Here is a 21,651-nt window from a genome sequence, read left to right as displayed (position 1 = left end):
ACTGACAGTTATTCTTTGTAAGTTATTGATTTGATTGATATTTTCTTTTTGTAACAATTCACTTTACCTGATGACGTGCTATGCCCAAAACATTTTTTAAAGTTAAAACTTTGATTTTGATTTTATCTACAGTATTCATATACTTTGCCTATGCAGCTCTTTGATTTTTTAAATTTTCAATAATTTAACTTACTTCCGAGCATTTTAGGGCAAACTTTTGTATTAGAATAAATAGAAATGTATTGTTCCAAACAATTTGACACAAAAAGTAACGCTATACGATAAATATTTCTTGAGATACGGTAAAAGATATATGAATAGGTCAATAAGAGGTCAATAACCTCACTTCCGGTCATTTTGGGATAAAATATTTCATTACACCAAATAAAAATATGCATGTTGGGCCTAATCCCAATTCTCTATGATAAGCCATTACCGAGATATGATAAGGCCAGGTCAAAGGTCAAATGCCAGAAAATGCAGTAGCGACCATTTTTTACAAAATTTTCTGTTAGAGCAATTAGGAATGTATATATCGTGACCTATTTGACATCAAAATCAATACTCCACGACAAGCGGTTACAAACTTATTGACTATTTAAAATGGCAGCCATTTTGGACGCCATCTTGGATTTCTCGGAGAGCACAAGGAGGATTTTTCAGGACTTTTAGTTTGATGTTCCAATCATAGTTCTGGACCTTTCCTGAACAAATTAGCTTGTTACCAGAAATTTCCGGGTCAAACCCTAATGCTCTTGCACTATCTCTCTCTCCCCCAACTCCTCCAACCACGTGTCGTGTACTTGTTATATTTTGCCATCATAAGAGGCGCCAATACCGTCAATTCAACTGGATACTAGTATTTTGTTTAGAGTAGATTCAAAGAGTTTATGCCTATTTCTTTGTTTAATAATATTAATTCTGTTCATCTGATTATGTTTTCGTTTGTAGGAGCCCAGAATATGGATATTATGGACTGGATTCAAGCTGCAAAAAGAGACCAAGACTTAATCTGCAAAAAGAGATCAATGCATTTGGGGTATCGGGTGTTGGTGAAGAATGTCACACGCCACGTTGGGCATAGTTGGGCATGGAAAGAGCAACAATGCCATATGCCTACCTACTACTAGTAATAAGCCAAATGGTAATACAAAGAAAAAACCATGGATCACAACAGGAATTTTGATTTCAATAAAAAAGAAAAATAAACTTTATAAAAAATACCTTAAAAACCCAACACAATTATTAAAAAATATATATAAAAAGTACAAAAATAAATTAACTCATTTAATTAGAATTCGGAAAAAACAATATTATTCCAAAAAACTGGATGCAGCTCGACACGATTCAAAGCAAACATGGAAAGTTTTAAATGAAGTTCTAAATAGAAAAAAATCGAGTGTTAAGCCAAATGAGGTAATTAACCATAGTAATAAAACTTTGGTATGTGATCCAAAAGGTATGTCTGACGCTTTTAATGACTTCTTCTCCAACATTGGAAATGAATTAGCAAACAAAATACCAAATGTAAACAATTCTGACTTTAAACAATATATGAAAGAGAGTCAATCCCAATCCATATTTTTCAATCCTACGAATGAAGAAGAGGTCATTGAAATAGTTAGTCAAATCAAAAATTCAAATTCAGAAGGTGTTGATAACTTAAGTAATCGCATTCTAAAACATATTATTGCTGCTGTGGCATCTCCTCTTGTACATATCTTTAACCTCTCTCTTGAGACAGGCATGGTCCCTGATAGTATGAAAGTAGCTAGAGTAGTTCCAATTTTTAAATCTGGCAATAAAAGTGACGTCAGTAATTATAGGCCGATCTCTATTCTGCCTACCGCTTCAAAAATTCTTGAAAAAATTGTTCAAATTAGAGTAAATAATTATATCACAAAGTTTAACATCCTTAATAATGCACAATATGGTTTCAGAAAAAACAGTTCTACTTTTATGGCCGTTATAGATCTGATTGAACGAATAACCGATGCGCTTGATAAGAAAAAAAATACCATCGGAATATTTATTGATTTGTCAAAAGCGTTTGACACCATCAACCATGATATACTTCTTAAAAAATTGGAACACTATGGCATAAGAGGCACGGCCCTTAAATGGTTTAGAAACTATATTAATGGAAGGAAACAATTTACGTCTATTGATAACACAAGTTCGTGTCTGATGGATATAAATTGCGGTGTACCACAGAGTTCAATTCTGCGGCCTCTACTTTTTATTTTGTACATTAACGATGTATTTAATTGCTCAAACTCGTTATCTTTTGTTTTATTTGCTGACGACACAAACATATCTGCATCTCACGAAAACTTGGATACGCTCATAGAACTAGTTAATGGTGAACTAAAAAATGTTTCGGATTGGTTCATGTGCAATAAACTATCAATCAACGTTAAAAAAACTAATTACATAATTTTCCGCAATCAGCGAAATCCAAGTAATTTAGAGAATGTCAATATTTATGTCAACAATAAAAGAATAGATAGAGTTAAATCGACTAAATTCCTTGGAGTACATATTGATGAATTTCTCACATATAAGAACCACATCAATGTTACAGCTAGGAAAATATCTCGATATGTAGGCATACTATATAAAGTAAGACATTTTTTACCAACCTATGCTCTCTGGACAATATACAAATCACTCATTGAACCAGTATTAAATTATTGCAACATAATATGGTGTAGCACATTTCCAAGTTATTTTAGATGAGTTATTTAAACTCCAGAAAAGGGCATTACGAGCTATAACATGGTCAAAGTTTAATGATTCAATGACTGAATGTTTCTATAAATTTAAACTTCTTAAAATTGCGGATATCAATAAGTACCAAATAGGGCTTTTCATGTATAATGTTACTACTAATCAGGACGTGCGTTTTTCATCGCTCTTTATTAAAAATGGTTCTTACCATAATTATAATACAAGATCTAAAGACAAAATGAGACTCAGAAAACGTAATCGTACTTCTACTAGTTTTACTGTGTCATGTGTGGGACCCAAATTGTGGAATGACTTGAATTACGAACTACAAAGTACCAAATCAATATATATATTTAAATCATTGTTTAAAGAACATTTATTATCATTTTACAAATAATTTTAAAAATAATACTTGTTGCAGGATTTAGCTTTTTTTATTATTTATGTTTTAGTTTTTTAGGCTAGTTAGGGACATAGGGGGACACAACTAATCAAGCTCTTTTGAGTTTTTATGTGTTTCCTTTTCATCTTTTTTATGTTCTCATATATTGTTGTTGTATATTTTCATGATTGAGGTCGAGGATGAATAAAGAATATTTGAATTTGAATTTGAAATCCAAGAGTAATTTGCTAAACAAAATAATCTCAATTATAAACATTCATTCATACCGCGGGCATATTGCTAGAAGAGATGACACATCTCTAGAAAATGTAAGTGAATTTAATTTTTGAATTAATTTTATGTAAAAAGATTCTTGACAAATTATTTTTATGTAGCGATTTGACACAATAAATTGTAGGTAAAAAGATTCTTGACAAATGTTTTTTATGTAGCGAAATTATTTCTATGTAACGATTGCATGACAAAATGTTTACGTACGTAAGCCTAAGTTTCTGTTTTTGAAGTTAATCGACACACTGAATAAAGATGAAATATACAATCACAATTTATTTATAAACAAATAATATTTAATTTCCGTATACTAGTTACAAAAAGTATAAATAAATGTTACAAAAATATTAGGCTATGATAATATTTACAAAATCGCTACAAAAAATAAATAAATTCTCTTATTTACAAGAATATTACACAAATAGTAGGCCTATTTAAAAACTTAAACGAATTACTAAAACTACAGAACAAAATTAGAATTCTTATAGCGATGGAAATATTACAGTCTTTAACTACGTTAAATAATCATAAAACAATCGTCAATCCTATAACCCTAATCTATAAATAATCTTTAGTGGATGATTCATTAACTATTTTTCTTGAATTCAATTTTCGGGTTGGCCTACGGTTTGAATCAGATGTAGGTATTTTATTTGGTCCAATGGAACTAATAAAATGCATTTATTGAGCATTTTTGTCATTTAACTTTTTTTTACCCGAAACTAATTTGTATACCTAATTTTTTGGATCTCCGGACACAAAACATGTAATAAAACTGGCCATCTTTCTGATTAATTTCATTTGTTAGTTCACCGAGATAATCTCCGATTGGTGGTTGCCATTCACCATGGTTAGTAGTGTTAGAAACGAAGACACAAGAATCGGTATCGTAGTAGAGAACACGATCGTCAACCGAGCAATAGCAGTTGAACACTAGCGGCAATATCTACGTTTACTTTCTTATTTACTGTGACGTTTTGTTATTTTTATTATTATTCATACTTAATTTCTACCAAGTTGGCATTAATTAGGGTAACATCATTTATAATTAATAACTTCAGGGGTGGATAGAAGGTCGTACACTTCATTTGCATCACTAGTTATTGTGGTTTTAGCTTGATTTTCTATCTGACCAAACTTTCCTAAACAAGTTAACCTAAAGTGTAATAGCTAAAGATCTTAATCCAGCGTTATATTCAGTTTCATCTGTTTTAATTAATACATTAATTTAATGATTTAATTTTATTTCCTCATTTTCTTGATTGATGTATTTCTGCTTGTCATCGTCACAGATACACCAATCAGGCTACCCTGAAGGGTTTTTTTTTTTTATGTGGTAATATACTGGTTAGAGGATTACAAGACTTTTGATAGGTTATATCTCATCTCTCGTCTTTCTTCTTGACACATTAGTTTTCTACACATGTGCGGAATAGTGAAAACACAAGTTTACCATTGGTCCTGTATGGTAATGCATGATGTAACAAAATGTTTGGGCGGTTTTATACATTAAATTAAGCAAAAATATTACGAAGGATTTCCTGTCGATAAAGAGGAGTTAACGAACTCATAATTTACTTCCATTCATGTTCCAAAATTTCAACATAATCAAATTGATTCAATTTAATTCAATGTTTTCAAATAGAAATTACCAAATTGTGTTTCACCTCCGTTTCGTGCATGGTTTGTTTTGATTCATACGATAACCACTCCATGCTTGCAAAAGAATGAATATCAATAGTTTGATGATGGCAGAAATGTCGCTATCGTTTCTGGTTTTAGGACATTTCTAACAAAAACGTGATTGCATGCGGAGGCAATAATAATCAAACCATTGGGAAATGTGTCACGTGTTTATAGACATCATCGCTGAGCACCGTAGGCCTAACTTGTTTAAATAATAATGGCTATAAAAGTTAAACAACATTTACGTAAATCTCAACATCACTAATACAATAATCGGTTAGTTCTTGTATGAGATTAAATGTTTCTTTTTGAGACATTTTTTAAATTAGTTTCCCACAATGTTCAGATTCATACGAACTTTGTTTCTTCGGCAGTGTTTCTCAAATTCTCAGTTTTCTTAATTGTTGATAATGTTCCGATTTGTTGTTCATTATTGTCAAAAAAAAAAAACGTTCTTCAATTTCAAAATCTGGCCATTCAGCAGAAAATCCTCAAGATTTTCCACATCTCTTTGAAATGTACGTGTATTCCTGAATGTACCTTCAATTCTGTTAACTCAAATTTATCTCCACAGTGTTCACATTTCAGGCTGTTAAATTCTTCTTTGTCATTCATCAATTACGTCATTCGTCATTTCTTCACATAAATCTAAAAAAAATAAAGTTTTAGAGAAAATTGATTGCAACTGAGTTTTTAGATAAAGTAATCCCTAACTTAAGGGAACACCTTCGGGCCCTAAACCCTAATCAGGGGTCAACCCTTAGCTTGCGTTGTTAACGTATCTGTTATGTTTATGAAAAAATTACGAAGCCGTATCAATTATAACCAAGCCCTATACCATAAATAGTAATAATAATAATAATAGTACGTCATTCAGTAATTTTCCAACCACAGTACGACAGTACCACAAAAAATAAAGTGAACAATATTGTACCGCGTGCCATAGTCAGCCTGTTTACGAGTTGTATGCCCGTAGGCTAATCATCAATGGTCATTTATTACAATTATTATCATTATGGGTCGAAAAGAACAAAATGAACGTAAAAGAAAAGCAGCTGTTAAAAATGTAAGTCTCTGGATCAGTAAGACTAAGATAGACCGAGCTGATGGGCAAGAAGATGGTGAATCATATGAATTCACACCACGTGTGTAGGCGGCCTATCTATTCCAAAACCCGAAACATAGCGGGATAGTTATTACGATATTTTAAATTCACTTTTTCAATCAAAAAACGTCGATATAGAATGTCATCAAAGAATAACTTATTTTATTTCATTTTGTTTAATATTGTTTACCATTTTATGTATTTCTGAATCCTGGCTTGACGATACTATAACTGACTGCGAGATTTTATCCGGATACAATATTTTCAGAAAAGACCGTAATAGCCAGGGGGTGGTGTTTTAATTGCTACTAATTCTAATCTTAAAGTTGTTAGAAAATATGAATTTTAAATTGAGGGTCTCGAGATAGTATGGACTAAAATATGTTTACCTATTGGTAACATATGTTAATAGGATGTGTATATAGACCACCTTCAAGTATCTTTTCTACATCTTCTGGATGACTCCTTGTCTTTAATCTTCAATCTCTCCTTCCAATACTGGAATATCTGTCTACTTGGCGATTTCAACTTCCCTCTTCAACCTGACTCTCCCTTACCTCATTCTCTAGACTCTGTAGTTATCATTGTTGACTTTCATCAACTTGTTAACTTTCCTACTCGTATATTTTCTGCTCATTCTAAGTCTGGAAATATCCTTGATCTTCTGTTCACTAATAACCCACTTTCTATTTCAGATATTTTATCTGGTCCCAGCCTAAACAACTGTGACCATGACTCCATTCTCTTTTCTCTCTCTCTCTCTTCCAACACTCTGTATCGTACTTTTTATCAATGGTCAAAAGTTGATGTCCTTGACTTTCACACTACGCTATCCAACATTCCTTGGAATCTTGGCTACGATCCAAATGATATAAATAGTACATGGGAAAACTTTAAAGACTTTCTGTTTGCTGCAGTAAAGGATATTGTTCCTGCTGTCAACAAGTCTAGATCTCGTAAGAAAAATTCTCCTTGGATTACTCCTGATACTATTCAACTTATCAAAAAGCTAAAAGATCTAATAGTCCTCTCGTCTGGGAGAAATATCAACGGATTCGTAACAATGTAAAGTATCAATGCAATACTGATTACTACTCATACATCCAGAAATTGGCAAAAGACTCATCTTCTATTAACCCAAAGCGCTGTTGGTCCTTTGTTAAGAGTAAACGTAAATCTTTAAACTCCTCTAGTTTTCTAATCAATGGTAACCTATCATCTGATCCTACCTTAGTTTCTAATCACTTCAACCTTTCCTTCAAAGAAAACTTTTCTCCCATCAGTGAAGCTTTTGACACTCCCATATCTCCCCCTGCTCTTCACATATCGGCTTCTCACCTATTACTGATTTTTCTGTCTCTGCCCTTAATGTCTCCGAAGCCATTTCTAAGTTAAACGTACATAAATCTCCTGGACCAGACAATATTTCTCCTTCACTTCTTAAATTAGCTGGTCCTGTTATCACTTCATATCTCTCTAACATTTATAATCTGTCACTTTCTCTTGGTCAAGTTCCACTTATTTGGAAAAGGGCTGATGTAGTACCAGTTTTCAAATCAGGTAATCGTGCAACACTTAAAAACTATCGACCTATTTCTATTTGCTCTATTCCTTGTAAACTATTAGAAGGATTTCTTTCTACCCATATTAACACTCACTTAACTAATCTTTGTCTTATTCCTAAAGCCCAACATGGTTTCGTGCCAAGACGATCAACTATTACTCAAGTCTCTCAACTTTATCATCACCTAGCTTCTAATCTTGATAAACCTAATTCTCCTAACCGATGTTATATTTCTGGATTGGTCCAAGGCCTTTGATAAGATTTCTCAGTTCAAAAACTTCACAACTATGGTTTCTGTGGCACTACACTTAATTTGATTTCCTCTTACTTACTTAATTGGTCGGTCACAGAGAGTGCTTTTTAATGGTTCTTCCTCCAATTGGGCCCAAGTTACATCTGGGGATCTCTACTAGGCCCTCTGTTACTTAATATTTTTGTTTCGGATCTTCCCTCTACTCTTCAATCTAATATTCTCCAATATGCTGATGACAGTGTAGTCTTCAGGAATGTTCAATCTAACTCTGATTCCCTTATCCTACAATCTGATCTTGACAATATTCTTTCTTGGTCCAACGTAAATAAAATGTCACTTAACATCAATAAATGTATTAGTTATGCACGTTCTCTACCCACTCTCTACCCTTACACTGTTAATGATATCCCTCTGTCTCTAACTAACAGCCATAAATATCCTGGCATTACCCTTAATAGTACCCTTTCTTGGCACGACCACATTTTAACTGTTGCACTCTTCTGCCCCCAGGACTTTAGGATTTATCCGTCGTACTGTTGAAACCAATGACTCTCATTCTCTTCTTCTACTTTACAAATCCTTGTGTCGTCCGATTCTGGAATATGGTGCTTCTGACGTGTGGTTTCCACATTTGGCTTCCCATCTTACTCTCCTTGAAAAACCTCAACGCATTTTTACAAGATAATCTTTTCCGGGTAAACACTTTTTAAACGTCCTACTTACCCCGAAAGATTAGCTCTCCTTCATCTTCCTTCTTTGACTTCTCGGATTGATTTCCAAACTATTATCTTTGTTGTCAAATGTTTATACACTATTATTGATCTCGATGTTTCTTCCTTTTTTTCTCCTATTTCTCGTCACAAATTTGATCTTCTATTCAGGCCACCCTTTGCTCGAACTGTCTGTTTTCAATCTTCACTCTTTCCTAGATTCTGTAAACTTTGGAATGGTCTTCCCTCAGATTTAAGAGACCTTGCTCTCCTTGGCAGGTGGTTTCGAGAATTTGTGACTAGTCTTCGCCAACACTATTTCCATTCCTGATTTCTCCTCTCCTTGCCTCTCTTCTTTTTCATTTTTCCTGGTCCCTGCTGTTTTTTTTTGTTTTTTTGTTTTTTGTTTTTTTGTCTTAGATTTTAATTTATTTAACCATTTTTTCCCCTTTATTTTGCTATTTTTATTTTAATTCATTTTTTAAACCGTCATTTTGCCTATATTATATTTATATTATATTTTATTTCTGTTAGAAGGAAAGTTTTTAAACAGTGATTGGGTTCGCTTTGGACAATCCTGGCTTTTTGTTTCATTTTGTATTTTTATGTATTCTGTTGTAATTGTAATGAGCCGATATTGAATAAATCAAATCAAACCATTTTTAGGTCCTAACATTTTTAAACGTAGAAGAAACTTAGAAGCCATATTCATGTGCCTAGACTTGCCCCAAGTCTGTATTCATTGCCTTTAAAAAAAAATTTATTTGTTTTTTTTTTCGATTTTTGTCTGAAAATATATCCAAAATCAAGTAGTATACGTACTATGTGACGAAATATTTATCTTTTTACTAATATTAAGACAAAACTCCGTCTGGAACCCAGACTATTATGTGCCCGGTAGACCGATTGAAATTAACCAACTTGCTCTTACTAACGGCCAGGGCTTCCACGCTTCGTTTGCAAAGTACTCAATATTATGAAAATTGTCCAAAATATATTAATCCCCACCCACCCAAATAAAATCCTGCGTAAATTAATAGACTTAAAAGTCTCCTCCAGGACCAGTCAGTATTACCTGTAGGCTACCATAATATCTCTATATGGTGTTACCAAAGTGCAAGACCTGATAGTGGGCTACTCCAATTCCAAGACATCTTCTACGCATGCCCAGACTACTTAGTACGTCATCATATTATTATATAATTATATCGTATTTTTACTGGCGATGTAGACTATACTTACTAGCCGCCCGTACCAAAGATATTCTTTGCCCGTCACGTACGCGAAATTTTCTTTACTCGTCAGATAAGGCAGAAATCATGAATAATTCATTACCTTAATTATTTTCTATTATAAAGAATTGCAAGATAGCTGATCTACTTCCTAAATAATTATACTAAACCTAAAACATGCATGAAGGAAAAGAAGAGCCTAATATTTTAATCTTAGGCGATTTTAATGCTAGAATAGGTAGTTCTGTAATGGGTGGCGACCCAATAGTCAATACGAATGGTAATAGATTAATTGAGTTTAGTAGTAATTCAAACTTATTAATTCTCAACAAAACTATTTTCTGTGAAGGCGAAATCACATGGTGTAGAGGCAAACAACGAAGTACTGTACCATTGATTATATTTTGTCTTCAAAAAACATGTTTAATGATAATACTATTTCCAAAATGAAGATAGACGAATTAGGACAACTTAGCTTGGGTAGTGACCATAATATGTTACTACTTAAATTAAATATAAATAACTCGAAAAACAAAGATAATAGGTGTAGTAAGAAATATATATGGAACATTAAGTTTGATGAAGATTTTAGTGAATATAATGCCTATTTAGAAAGGGATTTTAAAGAGTGGGATGCAAATAGGTTTGATAATGTTAATGACTTATGGAATTCCTGGAAGTCTATTGTAATTAAATGCGCAGAAGAAGGCATTGGTAAAAAATGTGTTGGGGGAAAATCTAAACCATGGTTTGATAAGGAAGTTGCAAATGCAATTGAGAATAGAAAGAAAGCAACACAAATTCATAGAAATTATGTTAAAAGAAAAGACAAAGATGCTGCAACATGTGACTTCCTTTGGCAGAATTACCAACAAAAGCGGTTGTTTGCTAAGACTTTGATAAAACAAAAGATATTAGAAATGAGGGTAGATAAATCAATTGTTATTGCAAACAAAGGAGGTAAAAATTGTAAGGAATTCTGGCAAACAATTAGAGGGTCAAAGTTTAACAAACAAAGTACTGATTGTTTTAAGGTTCCAGGGTCTGAACAAGTTGTTACTAGCGTTGAAGAAAAGGCCGAAACATTAAGAAACTATTGGGGATCACTAAGTAATTCTAAAAATAATACATTCAATAATAATGTATACATGACTGAGAACTGTATACAAAACATTAGAAACAACTTGTTCAGAGATGATGATGAGGCTACAGATCCTCTATGTGATATTTCTATTGATATTGAAAGTATAAAATATGTATTAAGTATTGCAAAAAATTGTAAATCTCCAGGTGAAGATAACATTACTAATGAACTTTTACAAAATGGTGGTCATATTATGGTAAAATCTCTGTTAGATTTATTTAATAGAATCATCCTTTTTGAACACCCACCAGAAGACTGGAATTTAAGTTTAATTATTCCAATCTTTAAACATGGTGATAAGAGAGATTTGAACAATTATCGTGGAATCTCTCTTACATCTTGTGTATCAAAATTTGCTATGAATGTATCAAACTATTTGGAAAGTGATAATGCACTGACGGAAGTCCAGGGTGGTTTCAGGAAAGATCATAGGTGTGAGGACCATATTTTTGTAATCAAAAGTATAACTGCTTTAAGAAAAAAAGAGGGAAAAAACACCTATCTAGCTTTCCTGGACTTCCGAAAGGCATTTGATTCCGTTTGGAGAGATGGGCTCATGAAAGCCATATGGAATATAGGAATAAGAGGGCGTCTGTGGAGAATTATTGATAACATGTATGCAAATGTCAAAGGGAAAGTAAAATTTGGGGATACTGTAACTAATGAATTTTCAATTGAACAAGGAGTTAGACAGGGATGTGTGCTATCTCCTATTCTGTTTTGTATATTTATCAACGAGCTCACAAAAATTCTAAAATTAAATGATATAGGAGTTCATATTAATAACATATGGCAAGGAGCCCTTTTCTGGGCAGATGATATTGTGCTATTAGCTGAAAATGAGCAACAAATGACTCACATGTTACAGCTAACTGCAAAATTTGCCATTGATTGGAAAATGCAATTTAACTCAACTAAATCAAATGTACTTGTTGTAGGTAAGAAAATAGATAAACAAAAGTTATGATGGAAATTAGGAGACCAGTCGATAACTGAGTGTTAAACGTATAAATATCTAGGTGTAATGATATCAAGAGGTGCAAATGACCATAGCCATGTAGAATATATTATACAAAAATGTAACCGACTCATAGGCTATATAAAAGCCATAATTGGTAATTTAAACAATTTTAATAGAGTATATTATGGTGATATCCTCTCGCGAACAATTGCACTCCCATCAATAAATTATGGTAGTACTATTTGGATTGGTAGCAAAAGTGATTGTGAAAGAATAATTTGAAAGACTACAATTACAAATGGCAAGGTTTATCCTTAAGGCCTCTCGGAATACCCCTTGTGCTACTCTTTATGGGGAACTTGGGTGGTCAAAAATCTCACATACTCAAAATGTAAATAGAATTAATTATATGGAAAGAATTTTAAAGATGGAAGATGAACGTTGGTCTAGGATATTACTGAAAACACTAGTTAAATTGACAGAGAACTTTAATGATCTATCATTTAAAATTCCATTGTGTGTTCGAAATATCATTGATAATTGTGGTACATATGATATTTTTTCTGATATTCGAAATGGTAATGATAACTTTGATGCCAACTGGGCTTCCAATACAAAAATAATTATGAAAAATCTAGCTCTCTCGCATTGGGTTGAAGACGGTAAATGTAAAACGTCAATTGAACATTATATGTACCGGTATATAAAAAATGAACCAAAACTTGAACAGTATCTGCTTGATAAAATTGACTTTGAAGGAGCATCGTTAAAATTTAAGCTGCGATCAAACACCCTTCCCCTTGAAAGAAAAACATCTAAATGGTCAAATGACCCTAATGCTAATGGTTGTTGTAAATTGTGCAACAGAAATGAAGAAGAAACCATTATGCACTTTCTCCTAACATGTACCACTCTAGAAGAAGAGAGAAAAAACCAAATTGCTAAATTCCAACAAAAACTTTTGGAATGTAATCTTTTTTATCTCTTTGACTATTTTCAGAATTTAGATTTATTCAACAAACCCTTCTTATTCTAGGCAATGACCATGATTTATTTGATAATAAAAAATCTTTAATCGACAAATTCTGTAAATCATTGGCTAAATCTTTATGGAAGAAACGTTGTGCTCTTTTAAACTTATAACGTCAATGCTGTTGTGTTTTGAACTGCTTTTCAACTTTTGTGTGTCATTTTGATTTCTGTTTCGTAATCTTTGTCTTTTTATTTTATTTTATTATGCCTTAGTGTTGAGTATTACACACACCGTTATACTCCTTATTCTGATTCATACCATGAAATTAATTTTATTATTTATTTTGTGTGTATCTAAACATTTTTATTTATTTTTATTCCTCTAAAGTTTCTTTTATTTATTTATTTTGATTTAAAGTATTTTATTATTAGAGTTATGTTTTGTATTTCATTCATTCATTTTGATTTATTTTTAAGTTAATAATTTTATTTATTCTTGTATGTTATTATTGATGGACGCACCTTTATCATCAAAGTGTGCCACTCTTGTAAAAGTGAAGTTTCCAATAAATTATTATTATTATTAGGCTACCTAACCCTCTAAATAATCTCTCTCAACTATTTAAAAAAAACATGTTCTTGAAAGACCTCGAACCGAGGGCTCCAGCGTAATAGGTTAAAGCCTTTACCACTAGACCAAACATTTCGGTTGGCAAATGCTGTTTACACAATTAATTATTTAATATCTCTGTTTTTGTTTGTGACTATTTCCCTTTGTTCCACTGGCGCCAAATTAGATCCACTGGAGCACAGTGTATTAACATACGAACATTTCTTTTGTAAAAAAAAAAATACTCCTTGATTTCAATATATATTTCTTGGTATATTTTTAATTTAAGTTGCTCAATTTACAGGGAAAAAATCGAATTCCTAACCGTTTTTTGTTGTTGTCAAAATCATTATTAGAGTTTAACATAATATGTGTCGGAATTGTATGTTTTTTCATAAGTATTATCTTAAGCGAACGCAATTTATTAAAATCACTGATGTGGCTTGAAACTATTTTTTCTTTTGGTTTACGGATGGAGTAACCGATATTGAACATTATACCAAGTTTGAAATATTTTTAAATTCCAGAAGTATTTTTTCTCGATGTTTTTGAATGTGACTATTTCCCTGTGCTCCCATTGGTGCCAAATTGGGTCCACTTGAGCACAGTGTATTAACATACGAAAAGATATTACAATTTAGTGACTTTTTTCTATTTTATATTACTGTGCTCACTGGCGCGGGCGCCAAATTGGGTTCACGTAAGCACAGTGTATTAACATACGAAAAGATATTAAAATTCAGTGACTTATTTCTATTTTATATCACAGTGCTCCCCTGGCTACAAATCGGGTCCACTTGAGCATAGTGTATATTAAATACGAAAAGATATTACAATTCAGTGAGTTTTTCCATTTTATATCACTGTGCTCCACTGGCGCCAAATTAGGTCCACTTGAGCACAGTGTATTAACATACGAAAATATATTAACATTCAATGACTTATTTCTATTTTATATCACTGTGCAATCCTGGCGCCAAATTGGGTCCACTTGAGCACAGTGTATTAACATACGAAAAGATATTAAAATTCAGTGACTTTTTTCTATTTTATATCACTGTGCTCCACTGGCTCCAAATTGGGTCCACTTGAGCACAGTGTATTAACATACAAAAAGATATTAAAATTCAGTGACTTATTCTATTTTATATCACTGTGCTCCCCTGGCTCCAAATTGTGTCCACTTGAGCACAGTTTATTAACATACGAAAAGATATTAAAATTTAGTGACTTATTTCTATGTATATCACTGTGCTCCACTGGCTCCAAATTGGGTCCACTTGAGCATGCACAGTGTATTAACATACGAAAACATATTAAAATTCAGTGACTTATTTCTATTTTTTATCACCGTTCTCCACTGGCTCCAAATTGGGTCCACTTCTTGAGCCGGTGTATTAACATACGAAAAGATATTAACATTCAGTGACTTATTTCTATTTTATATCACTGTGCTCCCCTGGCTCCAAATTGGGTCCACTTGAGCACAGTGTATTAACATACGAAAAGATATTAAAATTCAGTGACTTATTTCTATTTTATATCACTGTGCTCCCCTGGCTCCAAATTGTGTCCACTTGAGCACAGTTTATTAACATACGAAAAGATATTAAAATGTAGTGACTTATTTCTATTTTATATCACTGTGCTCCCCTGGCTCCAAATTGGGTCCACTTGAGCACAGTGTATTAACATACGAAAAGATATTAAAATTCAGTGACTTATTTCTATTTTATATCACTGTGCTCCTCACTCTATTTTATATCACTGCGCTCCACTAGTGCTAAATTTGGTCCACTGGAGCAGCTACCGAAGTACTATTTCTATTTCGTAAGTAAATAAAGGCATAAATGGCGCTCCGTATAAGTAGAGAATGCTCGATCGTCGTCGAAATGACGCTCTGAATATACCTACCTCAATTATTCTAATGAGGCGCTATATGGCAGACAGTCTGCAGCACGATCTCTAGGCTATCAAAAAGAAATATCATAAATTAATATTATTTTGAGCCTAGCCTAATCCAAATTTAAAATATCTTTGTTATGATGAAAAAACAATAGGCCGCAGGGTAAGAAGAGAGTGAGAAACACACCTTTCAGTTTCAACATTACATCCTAAAAATAAGTGAGTGTGGTAGGCTATTCCTAGCCTAGGCTAGGCCTAGTATAGGAGGCCTAGGCTAGGGTCTACCTAGGCCTAGGCCTAGTTATTATTCGAAAATTAATCTATTTATAGCCTAGGCCTAGGCCTAACTGATAATATTAGGCATAGGCCTGGCCTAGCCTAAGCACGCTAGCTAGGAAGTGATCTGCAAACAATTGGTTGACCACAAAAAAGGGGAAAGGTCACCCAGCCAGGGGAGCAACATCGATTTTAGATTTTGATGTTAACTTAGCCTAGGCCTAGCTAGGCCCTAGGGCCTAAGCCTATATTTTGTCGTAGGGCCTAGGCCTACCATTACTTTCTATTTAGTTAGTACTGCTCATATTTTGAAACGTTGGGCTGACCACCCACTAAAATTTGCGCCGTATGTTAAAACATTATTTTCATCGAGGGGCCTAAATCACGTTATTTTCTATGAAACGCCAAATGCTAACTTTCGCCGGTGCTCGTTTTTTATTTAATAGAAGTTCTATTTTCATTAGGGATAACGAAGTTTATATATCACACTTTTTAGTATAGTATTAAATATTACACTTTAAAGAACTATAATATGAAAATCTGACTTGTACTTGTAGATTCCAAAATAAAAGACCTAAAACATCACCGAAAATGATCGTTTTTAGCCAAAAATGACGTAAACATGTTTCCCCCTCAGGTTAAATAATTACATAAAATCACCGTTTTTTAGGAAAATATTTTGTGTATTAAAATTGTAAAATTCAATAAAATATGATATTAAAAGATAGTAAATAAAAGATATTAATTATTTAACATCATTTTAAAAATATCAATACTCTATTAGTCTTTTGGGTAGGCCTACACGTCCACGCGAGACAAATATAGAGTGCACGGCATTTTTACCTTGAAAGATTACTTTCCTTTGCTGTGTTGTTTATGGTGGTTCAAACCAACATTGTAGTATGTAATTATATATTATTTATTTTCATGACACAATACACATAAAGACCATGAACTTGTACTAGGACACCGCTCTAATCACTACGCGAAATGTCGTAAAAGACGCGCTGGGCGTTTCATAGAAATTACCGGCGGCTCAACTTGTCGGCGGCCCAACCGGTCATATGCCAATCACTGTATGCTTGGCTTCTATACCCAGGATAATCCTGGGAATCAAGTAAACAAGTAATAGCTGTGGTGTTTTATTTTTAATTTGCCATGATGTTTTATTTTCAAATTGCTGTGTGTTTTTTAAATTGCTATGTGTGGCTTTAAAAAAAATTAACGTGACTTAGGCTATAGGCCATCGTCGTACCTCAACGTATCCGGAAAACTACCCTCTGGACAATTACCACCCTAGGACAACTACTGTAGCCTTTCCCTGGACAACTAGCCTTCCCCTGGACAACTAGCCTTCCCCTGGACAACTAGCATTCCCCTGGACAACTAGCCTTCTCCTGGACAACTAGCCTTCTCCTGGACAACTAGCCTTCCCCTGGACAACTAGCCTACCCCAGACAATCACCCCCCCCCCTCCCCTAGGACAACTATCTCCTAAGGGTACACCTGCCAACTCTCACTGATAATGTGCGAGTCTCGCGTATGAGTGGCAACTTTTTAATGTCTCATGCATATGTAGCTTTTTCTCACGCATCCATAAAAAATATTCAGAAATTTTTTATTTTCAAATTAACTTGCCTATTTGAAGGAAAATAGCCCATGTTTATTTGTATTTTATGGTTGAATTAGTACAGGAAAGCCATACTCAATTCGGCGAAAAATTAAACATAGAGGGCTTATTTTGCGATTATTTTGAGTTATAACATAGAGGTCCAATTATCGTTTATGGTTCCTTTTTAGATTTTACACTGTCTCAATGACCATCTTTTGTTTTTTTTTTTACCATTTTTTTAAATATAGTCAGGGCTTGATTTCTAAATCAATTCTTTCCTGAAAAAAGCCCTGCTTTTGGCCATTTTTACTTTATTTCACCCTAAACAATTCATGCGCTTTTAGATCAAAGAGCAGCTGAATAGCTTGTTTATATATTATCAGCAATAAAATTCGCAATACATACAGTAAAAAACAAGAATTAAATGGTAAATATCTTGAAATAAGGTCAAAATAATTCAAGCATCGCTGGAGTTAGGTCCGTGGCATTAGTTAAGATGGGGTATGTAGCTGTCGTTAATAACGCCACGGTTGTGGCGTAGTGAGTTGCGCTAATAATGGCACTGCCAAGTTCACACGCAAGGCGTAGGCTACGCAAGGCATACACCACACGTGTGAACAGGCTCTAAGTCAACTATCCCTCTAGAACAACTAATCTTGTGACACCAACACCTAATGCTTTTTATTTCATTTTTCATTTATTTTGCCTTTTTTCTAAATCAAAGAAAATTACAAAACAATGCTATAGGACATCATTTCCAAAATGTTTTTCGCCAAGTATAAGTGGTGAGACCCATGCATACTGTTTAGTTAGTAAAGTTATTTTCAAAAGCACCACCCTTATTTGACCAGAGAAGCAATTGTTAACAATCCATAATCAAAATGTTTTATACAGTATAACATATTTTTCATGCAGTGTTGCATTGTGCTAGCTAATTCTCAAACCATTCTAGATATCACAATTTTAATTAGTTACATTTAATTTTGCTTACATTTGTTTTGGTGCTACTCTAGACCATGGATGAGCAAAATCTATACAAATTACTACATGGTAACTTTGACTTAAAAAGCACTTGCACCGACCATGTTTTAATCGGTTTTAAAGAATTGAATTGATAGGAGACTAAATTATTATTAAAACTATATTGTACGTGTCCACAGTTTATCTGAAAATTAAACAACTGAATACGAACAAATAACCTGAGTTTGGAATTACTAGACTGTGTTTTGGGATTGATGGACTTGGTGGAAAAGATTTTATTACAGTACTTCAGCCTCACCGTGGTTTGGACTGAGGTAAAAAAAATAAAATCTTTAGTAGCCCAACACTCTTTTAGTCACTAAAAGTCACGGACTATCTTCAGAAAGTTTGAAATAAGACTATGCCGAAGAATATACTGTAGTGTAAAGATACGTGTTAACTAAATTTAAGATTTACATTCTCTCTAGGAATGGTTCCTGTACAAAAGAAGATTTAAAAAAATATGTTTTGCATAATCAAGGTCATTACAATGCCGGCCTTGGTAAATTCACATAATAATATTTGTTTTGAAAAATCTGAGAAAACTACGTCTCTAAATCAATATTACAGCAAATACATATAAAACATTATGTGTTTTGCATTGAAAATAAGGGCATCATCCCCCTAAAAAATATGAAATTTCCGATGATAGCTGGATTATTGATGTAAGTGGCGCATGTTTATCTTTGGTACTTAAAGTGTACACCCCTCTTTCCACATAATGGACTACACAATGGAGGAACGCACATGGTAATTTCTTACCAGAGGGTGCATGTACACGGAACGGAATTGTTTTTCCAATGATCGTTGTTCGTTCAGATTGGCTCTCCTCGCCGATCGCCTCTTCCTGAAAAAAGAACACATGGTAATTTCTTAAGCTCTGTCTAGACTATCACACTAGTTTGACAAAAAAAGTGTGCTGTGCCCAAATATGGTAGTGATATCCTTAAATATGGTAGTGATATGACATCATCATGTCCATATATGTGCACATCAAATTTTTTTTTCACATAAAGTTTGATGGTGTAGACAAGGCTTTAGGTGCGTGTAATTTTTTTTCCAATGATGATCTTCAACAGGAATAAAATTCCCACTGGAACATTTTTTTTTAGGTTGGCATGATAGAGAAATAAACACCAAAGAAAACACCTACTGTAATAGAAAAGAATTAACTTGACCACGATTGATAAGAAATGTTAAATCAGTACTAATCCTATGCATTGTTTTTTTTTATATTTCAGTCACATAGCCTGTCAGAAAATCAGTAATCATGGCTGTAATAATGACGGGTACGGATTACAGAGGACGCGTTCTTGATGATAATACAGTGAGACTTGCGGTCACAATGAAGGGGCAGAATGCTCAATTAGTTGTTTTTGAACAGGTACAGTAGTATAAACACTTTGATTTGCTTGCAGACCTTGCAACAAACATGCACAATTATGCTTGTACACCAATAGCACTGTCCCTATCCTCCAGCCCTCCCGCATTGATTACCACACCTACGGTCACGCTAGCCATTTGCGTCTTTGCGATTGGAGTTGACAACTCGCAGGAAAAAAAATGATATCCTTAGCAAAACTGACGTAAAAGAAATTTGTTTGTCTTGGCCTGGCGCTAAATAAAATTTTCTGTAACTCGCAACATAGCCGCCGACAACTGACCCAGAAATAACATTGCGTGACATTACACACATTTTTCCGTGTCAATGATCAAGTAAATTTAAAACGGAGCACTACATATTACTGTACTGCGTTATCTGTAACTGTACACGCTCGGCTAACGAGAGTTTCTTTTCAGAATCGCTATACTTTCATCATGAGCAGTAATTATCATTACAAACAAACAAACTGCGCATGAATACTGGTTTTCGCAAATAACATGCGGTGGACATTCCTTGTGCGATTGTAATGTGTTATGTTGTAATGTTTTTGTGACTAAGAAGATGGAAAAGAAGCAAATAAAACACACAAACAAAAAATGTATTCATTATTTTATATTGATTGACAATAAACATGAACACACATGCGACTCAGTCGTGGTGACTGGTTATCGTGAGCCTACAATATAGTAGATACTAGGCCTAACGTTCTTACAGTCATATTTTATTGATGTTTTAATCACAAATTTTTAATGAAAAGAAGATAAAAACAACACTACACAACAACGTACACATTTAATATGTATTTAACAATTTGGCCATTTTCATAGTTTTTATAAATTTGCTAAAGAATTTCCAATTTGGCGAAGAAAAATCTGCGACCTTTCACCAGTTTTGCTAAAGCAATTTTGACCTTAGCGTGAGTGTAGCACACGATTTACCTCATTGAAAGAGTGTATGATAAATCTATAATAATTGATAGTTCAAGTGATAGGTCATTTAGGCTTTAGCTTCTCAAAGTCTTAGTTAGCAAAGATTACTCTAGGCTGCAGTATAACGTGGATAATGATAGTAACTGTACATTATAATAAGGCAGAAGGAAGAAGGCTTTAAAATTAATTATAATAATTAATAATTAACATTAATGCTGGTCAACACTGTACTGTACTGTACATCGATATTTCATTAATATTTTTAAATTTTTCTATATAGGACAAACCTTTGAGGAACATAATCATGAGACTATGTGAAGACTGGTCACTATCCAACCATGCAGAGTACAGCTTACAATACCAAGATGCATTCATCTATGTTACAGAGAAAAACAGGCATGAACTGAAAAAGGGAACAATTCTGAAACTCACAGATTCCCCAGTAAGTTTAATGTGTTAATTATTAATCAAGATCTAAATAGAAAACATGTGTTCAGTGAAACATTCATGACACATGTCGTGTGCGTTGTAAAGGGAAAACCCTGGACAATGCTTATTTTTTTCGGTGGATCACCAGTGCAATTTTTACACTCAAAAAACAAATATTCAATGCCTTTTCCGGGGACCTGTCCATATACCTAAAATGCTCATCCCTCAGCCCCAATCATGGTGGGGCTGAAGTATCTCTTCTTTTACTGTAGCTTCATTACTTTTGTCCAGCTGGGTGGTTGGCCGTGGCTTGGCCCCAGGAACTGGATTTTAGGCCGCAAAATCAAAAGTTTACGGAAGGCTGGGTTAGTACATTGGGAGAAATCCACTATATTGTAGCGCAAGTGGCCTTTATGCCATCTGACTCGGCAGAAAAATCCCAAACATGAAATTCTA

The 21,651-nt window shown here is 33.6% G+C and overlaps 1 protein-coding gene across 2 annotated transcripts in view; it reads left to right on the top strand.

Moving 5' to 3' along the window:
- The first annotated feature begins 3,423 nt into the window (after window positions 1–3,423).
- Window positions 3,424–21,651, top strand: part of LOC140057290 (engulfment and cell motility protein 2-like) — a 58,009-nt gene continuing 39,781 nt past the window's right edge. The window contains exons 1-3 of one of the 2 annotated variants that reach the window (XM_072102880.1): window positions 3,424–3,441; window positions 19,695–19,837; window positions 21,047–21,208. In XM_072102880.1, coding sequence (XP_071958981.1) covers window positions 19,724–19,837; window positions 21,047–21,208 — 276 coding nt within the window. In that variant the 5' untranslated portion in view covers window positions 3,424–3,441; window positions 19,695–19,723. Of the gene's footprint in view, window positions 3,442–15,580; window positions 15,765–19,694; window positions 19,838–21,046; window positions 21,209–21,651 lie in introns of those variants that run through there. The other variant, XM_072102879.1, reaches the window with a different exon arrangement.

The sequence above is a fragment of the Antedon mediterranea genome, chromosome 8 (assembly GCF_964355755.1).
Source record: "Antedon mediterranea chromosome 8, ecAntMedi1.1, whole genome shotgun sequence".
NCBI classification, from domain to species: domain Eukaryota; kingdom Metazoa; phylum Echinodermata; class Crinoidea; order Comatulida; family Antedonidae; genus Antedon; species Antedon mediterranea.
This window is presented reverse-complemented; position numbering and strand designations above follow the sequence as displayed.